The sequence below is a fragment of the Sphaeramia orbicularis genome, chromosome 16 (genome assembly GCF_902148855.1).
Source record: "Sphaeramia orbicularis chromosome 16, fSphaOr1.1, whole genome shotgun sequence".
NCBI classification, from domain to species: domain Eukaryota; kingdom Metazoa; phylum Chordata; class Actinopteri; order Kurtiformes; family Apogonidae; genus Sphaeramia; species Sphaeramia orbicularis.
The window spans coordinates 56209106-56217810 of NC_043972.1; the positions used below are offsets into that span (position 1 = coordinate 56209106).

Sequence of the window (8705 nt, forward strand, 5' to 3'; positions counted from 1 at the left end):
TTGGTCCCTTTATCCTTTATTGCTTCCACCCCTATGCCGCCACAGATGCAATAACTCAGTAAATATAAATGATATGAAGTGTACATTTCTACAGTACAGCCCTGATGGGGAGATGACCAAAACATAATGGCCACATGCTGATCAGGATCTTTTTCTAGATTTGGGAATTTACGGAAAATTTCACATGGGCTCTTATAGGGAAAAAATTTCAATTGTCTTCTCCGAATCTACAGTTCTGATTGACTTCAAACTTGGTATACAGCTTCTTTATGGTGATGTCAACACAAGGTATTGAAATTATTTGGATCCCAATCTGATTCTGGATTTGGTGCGACTTTGAAAAATATTCCCGTTATAACAGATAGGAAGTGGATTGATCCAATAAATCAGTATCAATGATATCAAGTTGGAATTTGAATTTTTTACAGATCTGATTGGAATATGACCAAAACATGGGCTATTTCTGAAAGAGAATAAATACACAGAACTGGGTGATAATAAATGGCATCTGGATACATTTCCCAAAGCTTTTAAGTTGGCCGGTGAGCTACAGGGCCATTGGTCCTATTTTTTTTTTTTTTTTTTGCTGTTAGAGCCAGAGACAAGCCGTGAAGCGGGTTCATCCAACTTCATTCTACTCGATGTTAGTCGGTGGGTTTGGACACAGATTCTCATCTTTTGATACTTAGGAGCAGTTTGAGCTCAAATCTACCCAAGTCTTTTTCCTCCTGGATATCTCGGTGCTCTCCGCTATAGTTAGCCGGTACCGGAGCTCCTAACTCTCGTGCAGTGAAGAGGAGACGGTCACGTGAGTTTGGATGGATTTCCTTTTCAGTCCTCGCGCTGCTTGAACATGCTCCGGTTGTTTTCTATGCGCTGCATAGGAGTTTGTTGAGAGCCGTTGCTATGGAGATAACATGGCGGTAGTAGGAGCACGAGAGCACCAGCAGCGCTGATATTTCTAATTCCGCCCAAAATACACAGTTGAATCTTATTTCCTGTTCAATAGAACAGAGTTTGTTCTGATATAGATACTTGTACATTGTGATAAATAACAGTGACTAACGCCCCCGTTTGTGCCTGAGCACCCCCCTCTCAGCTTTCTCATCCAGAACGCCCCCTGGGGGGCGGTCCCACCCCCGTTGACAAACCCTAGTGGAGGATGTTAAAGTCATGTCTGCTGTTTGTTTGTTCCACTTGTAGATTTCCTGCCTCAGTGGATGAAATCCTGGAAATGCAGAGCCATCATACAGACCTTCTGGAGCTGCTGGGTCACAGATTGGATCTTTAGGACTGAAAAGCTTTTCTGAGGTCAGTGAATACTCCAACTGTGGGATGTTTGGATTTGTGGCAGCAGGACATACGATGCTGATTGGTTTGAGGTTGATCATCTTGCTCATTGGCCGATCGCTGTGGGCCTGCTCTATAGAACGGGGGTCTGCCATCCTGAAGTCTCTTGCTCTCCTTTGATGCCGAATGTGACGCACTTCCTGTTTACTCTGCTTCCGTGTCGTCTGATTGACCCTGTGCTGCGCTCCTGCAGGTATGGTTGTAGCCGCTAATTAGGTTTTAACTTCTTTTATTTTGCACGGTCACTTAGCAGCCATTGTTGGCTTCTTTTAGGTCTTGTTCCTGGGCTCCCGTACTTATTTGTGACGAATGACTTACTGCTACGATGATGGTAGGTCCCTGCGTAGCTGTGGCTAGCCTTAGCATATTGTTTCCAGTTTGGGTAACAATCGTCGTTTCTCCTTTTTAGATGCCAGGTGGACAGAATCGTCACTCCTGCTGTTAACTGGACTGACCCGAAATACTACTGCTTTGCGGAGCTATAAAACTGCTGCTTGTGAACGGTCAGTTCGCTTCATTCCACACTCTAATCACGCTTGCTTGCTGGCTAACGCTAACAGCCAGCTAGCTGTATCACCACTGTGATGTGGTGGGGATGGTTTGGATTTATTGAATTGCTGATTTCCTCTGTTGAGTCTATTATGCCAGTGAAGTTCCTCTGCTCTGCTTTATGTTTATCTATGAATTTGTCCAACCGTTTACTGAATAGTTTTCTAGAATTTGTGAGAATTGAGGTCGAACTGAAACAGGTCTGGAGTTTGTGAAATGGTGGTTAATCCTAGATTATACAGAGGGAACTTTGCAAGTTTCATTTGGTTTTAATTTAGACATAGTCCAGGTTGACTGTTGGTTTACAGAAATATGTATCCTCATGTTTTATACACCATATAAGTGTTTTTTGTGTGTTTTAGTTTTAAAGATGGGTTTATCAGAGATGAGAGTTAGAAGAGTTTAGTGCGTTCATGTCTCACAGATAGCTGCTGTCTAGGTCGTCTGACTGAATTTGTCGGTGTATGGAGCAGGAGATGAGGAGGGATTTTCCTCCTGTTGCTCAGTACATGTGCAGACTATTAGTAGATGGAGTTGTAATGTAAAACAAACTTCACTTTGTTCTTGCTCCTTAATGAGTCCTGTGTGTTTGTATGTGAGGTTTTATCAAATATTGTTTGTCCTTTTAACATTGAGTATCTGCTGCTGTTTGAATCAGTTGTTTTGCTTCTTTGAACTGGTGTTTTGTATTGTGTTATTTTGCAGATATTGCAGAATTCGTATCAGTAATGCTATTGTTGTTTCTACTTTTATTGCTGAGATGATGTGATATGAGATGGTGCAGACTATTGGTAGATGGAGTTGTAATGTAATGTTTGGTTCGGATCCTTGGTGAACCCCCCCACCCCCACTGTACTTCTGATGTTTGTTGTAATTGTTGGCTTTCCTGGCCTTTGTCTCCCTGAGCCCCCTCCTCAGCTGGTCCATAGTGAGGGAGAGGGGGGTGGGAGGTGACTGGAGGGGCTTCTCTGTTACAGGGAGGGGCAGAGGAGTCTATAGTAACAGCGGGGGTGGGATAGGGTGTTCCATACTGGAGAGGTGTGAAGAGGGACCTGAATGGGTGGGGGCTGGAGTTAGGACAGATTCAAACCTGTTGAAATGCAAATTCCTCTCGTTTGCCCAGTCCAGATCTCCATTAAATGATGGGCAGTTGTTATTCCATGTGTTCAGGGTGCAGCGGTGAATTTGGATGTATCGCCAAGAAAAAGAAAACTGGTTTAACTCAACAGTTTTCTGTCCAATCAGCACCAAATTCCATGAGCATGATAAGAATCACACCCTGAACATGACATGACAATATTGAATCAGACTCATAGTGCCACCTTTTGGTAACAATAAATGACATGTTTTGGTGTTTTAATGTACAGATTGAACATGTCCAACTAAATTTCCTCAGAAAACCTAAAAAGTTCAGGATTTAATACATTCCAAGTTGGTGACCTTAGGTAACATCATATGATCATGGTGGTGCAAGGACTTCAGAGGGTTTTTTTATAAAACAAGAAATTGTTGTAACTCATTTGTACATTGTTAAATCTGCATCAGTTTTCACATGTAGAATAAGAGGACTGAGTTTTTAAATGTTCGAAAATGTCCTGTTAATTATCTAACTAGTTAATTTGTCTGTCTGCTTAATCTGGTTTAAAGGGATGTGTTTGTTGTGTTCCATTCCATTGCATTCAGTGACCACCTCTTCTATTTCTTTGTGTTTTGACGTAGAGAGAAGCCAAAGGTGGATTTAAAGTGAAACCTGAAAGTTGTGTCTGGACAAAGATCACCTGATTCCAGCAAACATGGATGGAAGACCCACCTGTGACCAGTGTGGAAAGACTTTCACCAGAGCAAGATACCTAAAACAACACCAACTCATGCACACTGGAGAAAGACCATATGAGTGTGGACCAAGTGTGGAAATGCTTTCACCAGAGCAGGTGACCTAAAAGTCCACCAACGCATCCACACTGGAGAACGACCATATGAGTGTGACCAGTGTGGAAATGCTTTCACCCGGGCAAGTCCCCTAAAAATCCACCAACGCATCCACACTGGAGAAAGACCATATGAGTGTGACCAGTGTGGAAATGCTTTCATCACATCAAGTGACCTAAAAAGACACCAACGCATCCACACTGGAGAAAGACCATATGAGTGTGACCAATGCGGAAAGAGTTTCAACCAACTGAATGTGCTTAAATGTCACCAACACAGTCACACTGGAGAAAAACCATATAACTGTGACCACTGTGGGAAAGCTTTCACCACAGCAAGATACCTAAAAGACACCAATGCATCCACACTGGAGAAAAGACCATATGAGTGTGACCAATGCGGAAAGAGTTTCACCCACATGCAGGGGCTTAAATATCACCAATACATTCACACTGGACAAAGACTATATTACTGTGACCAGTGTGGGAAGTTTTTCACCAAAGCTAATAACCTAAAAATCCATCAACGGGTCCACACTGGAGAGAGACCCTACCAGTGCAGATTCTGTGACAGATCTTTTATCACAGGTTCAAAATGTACTAGACATGAGCATGTCAAACATTTCCACAAAGGACAAAAACTGACAGTCGTACAAAAGTAAGACATTGGACTCTAGTGGAAAGACTCAGTGTCATAACCACCTAAACAGTTTGAATGTTCCAATGTGATGAAAGATTCTCGTCATCCTCTGCCCTCTGCTATCATCAGCGCAGATGTGAATCATCAATGTCTGGACCAAAATGTCCCTCAGCATCAGATGAAAAGAAGAAACACAGTGTGTGTGAACCAGCAGCACCCACTTCTGACAAGAGCATCAGACTTAAAAACCTCCAGATCAGACTTCACAGAATCCAGATGTGAAGACAAACATCAGACTGAAGGCTGTGTTTTGTTGTCCTCAGAGTACAGAAGTGTGTTCTAATGCACCACCTTCACAAAACAGTGACGTTACTGAACCTCAACCTGCCACGAGGTGAAAAGTTCAACTAGTGGAGGTCAACAAGGACCTGGTTTCTATGGCGATACTACCTCTCATTGACTCTGTGGACTTTAATCAGTAACTTGTGTGTTGTGATTCTGTTGCTGGTTGGGTTCACACAGTTGGATTTCCATCAGTTAGAAACAACATGATGAACATAATATAACTGAGACAGAATGACTGATGAACTGGTAGTGGTTTAGTCCCAAACTGAGGCCGACAACATGAAGGAGATCACATTCCATTGGAGGAGGAAGTCTGTTTAGCAGAATGTTCACAACCACCAAAGGAGGACATCACAATGAGTGTGTGTTCCATCTAGTGGTCCAGTCTGGTACTGGTCTGGTCCAGTGTTTACCTTAACATCAACTGGATTCAACATTTTTCTGCTGGTCTAACCTGACCTGCAGAATGTGTTGATTTGATTGTAAAATGTGTTGAACTGCTGATGACTGTGGCAAAGAAGAACCACTGGATGAATCAGGAAGTTCATGGACATCAATGGAACTGAACAAACATTTAGTCATGTTCTGTTGTTCAATGTTCTCCTTAATCACCTTGTTTTATTCTAATTCTAAAGTGGACCTGAAACATGAGACAAAAGTATTTACCATAATCACCCTTTAACAGCATCCACTAATTATTTGTTCAGTTACTTCTTAATGTTTGACTTTTTCCAGTTATTGAATTGAATGAATTGTTTATTTTGGTTTGTACATTAATCATTACACATTGTACAATAATTAGAATAAACATAAAAACCAAAAAAGGAATAGTCTAGAAGCAAAAGCTTATTTTAGTGCCTCTCCTTTTCCCCTGATCCACTGCTGACAAATTAAATGTGTTCAGCATCGAACATTCTCACTATGACCAAAGAATCAACAACAAAAACACATCTACCATCTCCACTTCATATTCCTGAATGATTTTATACTGAAGGCATTTTTTAAACTTTGTCAGAGAAGTGAACAACTTAATTCATCATTAAATCCATCCCATAATTTCACACCCACAACCCAAATCCACCTAGACTTCACATTTGTCCTCACTTTAGTTCATTCACAAATATAAAAACCTCTTCAATTCTAATTACTGTCTTAATTTAAAGTAATCTTGAATGATGTTTGGAACAAAATTTTTTTCTTTATAAATCATATACAGTATTTAAATATATACAATATCCTGCAATTTGAAGGTTTTAAGTTGAATCAATCAATTATTAGTTGCTTCCAAATATCCTACTTTAATTATTCTAATTGTTCTATTTTGTCATTTTTCTAATGTATCTATAATATTTTTTCTCCATATTTCTGCACAATATGTTCAGTAGGACAGAACCAAAGAACAGTAGATCATGTACAGGCTGTTTTTGTTCAGTCAGACTCTTGTTTTATACAGTATGTCTAGATTTAGACACTTTCCTTTGAATAGACTCAATATGAGGTTTCCAACACAGTTTACTATCTATGATGACACCTGTAAATGTAGCTTCATAAACTCTTTCTATTATCAGTTGGTATGTTTTCAGTACAGGTTCTGTTATTGTCATGTTTATTTCAGTGAAATATGACTTTGTCCTGATTTGATGTGTTATCATGTGCATCACTGAGTGTTCTTTAAGTCTTATTCAAACATAGACTCAGTTCTGTTGACTTTCTAGCGTTGTTTGACTGATTTCCAGCAGGTTATGGTGATGAAGGAGTGTGAGATGTGTGTAAACAGATTCAAATGTGGTTGAGTTGAATGTTGACATGTGTCCTCCACACAGCACTGGGAGGATGACTATGTTTGTGTGAAGGTTGGAGTTCTCCTCATCCTTCTGCTGTTGGATCATAGACTGTCAACAACATGGACTCCATATACTTTGACTGAACTCATACACTGTGTCTAATCTGCATATGATATAGAACTCAGTTTGTAAAAATATTTATACTCTGAGGATTGAAAATCACCTCAAAGTTTCCCAGTGTTTCTATTTTAATTGTTTGTTCTCCTTCCTTTTCTTTTTTCTATAGTTTGTTTTTTTCTTTATGGACACTTAACCTCCTGAGATCCAGGAAATGTCAGCAAAGTACAAGCTTTTTTTTTTTTTTTAGTTTCGTATTAAATAAGTATTTAATAAGTTCCTATATTGTTTTCAAATGCATTTCAACTTTAGCCTAATTTTGAGTAATAAATCATTCTGAAAAAAATCTCGATACTTTTTTAAATAATTCCTGCATGAAAGGGTTGAGTGGCCTAAACTCCTGGAGTGCTGCCGTCTTTGTGACAGAACACTGAGGCCACACTTGGAAACACCAGCATCCATCCATCTACATATACATCACACTGACCAAGGCAGCTCATTATGATGGGATGGAAATCTATTTGTAGACTTTTATCTGGACTCTGAGACAAATGTGTGGTTTTTGTCGGTGGATGAAAATAATCCTAAATGTGTTGTTTGACGTGTCCACATGAGTTAGTTTGTCCTGTGTGTGGTTGTGAACTCCTGTTTGCTGAATCATCCAGAACTTTGCCGACTGCTCTGAGCTGATGGAACATGTGAGTGTCCAACTGGTGCTGAGTAGAGTTGTGTTGGTGTTTAGTGTTGATCAGGGACTGGAACCCCAGGCATATATGATGGTGTTGTGGAGCTGATGGGACATGTAGACTCGTCCTCTGATGCTCTTCAGATGGGACTGTCTTCAGCGAGGGGTTTGAAGGTCCATCCTGTCCAAGTCTGGCAGATCCACTGTGTGTCCACCAGTCCAAGCAGGTCAGTGTCAGGGTTTCTCACACCACACTTGGTCCTTCTTCCACCATAATGTCTTCAAATGCATCAGCTGTGGAGAACCACCGTCTCCATGGTGACGACACAATCGCAGCCACAAGTGTCAAAACGAAGAGTAGAACTGATCCAATGAAGTGACAAAACAGCATTAAAGAGTCCGGCCTCCTTGGTTCCAATAATGTGAACTGTGTCATGGATTTGATTTGTTTGATTCTGGACATAGAACTGAATTAGTAAAGTTTTATCCATGTTGTTGATAAAATGACCTTTTGCTGTCGCCGTCTCTGGATCAGATGACTGTGATTCCTGTGTTTAAGTATATAAGTAAGTAGTTTTTAGAAATAAGTTATTTTAAACATTTAAATTACAACTAATGATGAAAAATTTCATTTAGATTTTAACTTTTATTAAGATTTGAACCACAAACTGATGAAAGCTCATTCAAAGTGAGTAAAGTTAAGTGTATTTTATTAAGATATTTAAACTAATGAATTCTTACAGTTTTATGTTAAACTTAACTAGTAATCATTTATGCTTTCAGATTGTATTAAAAAAGGTTAAGCTATTTTGTAAATAGCTCCACAACAAGTTACTTCAAATTCATGTTACAAAATACTAACCACAAATACATAATAATAAACCACAGTATACAGTCTACAAATAAAGTCACCTTGTTCTGCCCTCACTATGTGTGAAGCCACCCTTGCAGAGCGAGGCAGACAGTTAACAACAGAAGGTGAAGAAGAATCAGGAAGAGACCAATTTGTATTTTCTTTCATTCCCTTCTTTTAATAAAGTACAAACAAATACATGTATTACAATGTGTGCTGAAATATGTTTCCACTGTAAGCACTTCTTAACTTTTACCCATCCTTTTTAAATGCATGAATTAACAACCATACATGAATTAAACAGCTAAATATTCCAGCAATTACAAACCAATCAAATAAGCATGTACAGTATATAAACCATATGAAATTACCTTAAATATGCAATAAGGGGCACAAAAAATACAGTAATCTTCTACAGACTGTACACAGTAAAACATGTTTTTCTGAACTGCAT

The 8705-nt window shown here is 39.5% G+C and overlaps 2 protein-coding genes and 2 pseudogenes across 2 annotated transcripts in view; 3 read left to right on the forward strand and 1 right to left on the reverse strand.

Annotated features, from left to right (window-relative positions):
- LOC115436275 (zinc finger protein 664-like) overlaps positions 1-8705 on the reverse strand; it is a 1196486-nt pseudogene that overhangs the window by 1181938 nt on the left and 5843 nt on the right.
- The window catches only part of LOC115436284 (zinc finger protein 345-like), a 589760-nt gene that overhangs the window by 194510 nt on the left and 386545 nt on the right, over positions 1-8705 (forward strand). The window lies entirely within an intron of this gene.
- The window catches only part of LOC115435837 (zinc finger protein 420-like), a 363895-nt pseudogene continuing 355763 nt past the window's right edge, over positions 574-8705 (forward strand).
- The window catches only part of LOC115436321 (zinc finger protein 239-like), a 97879-nt gene continuing 93041 nt past the window's right edge, over positions 3868-8705 (forward strand). Inside the window, exon 1 of the mRNA XM_030159167.1 lies at positions 3868-4415. Within this exon, the coding sequence (XP_030015027.1) occupies positions 4247-4415 (169 nt within the window). The 5' untranslated portion in view covers positions 3868-4246. The remainder of the gene's footprint in view (positions 4416-8705) is intronic.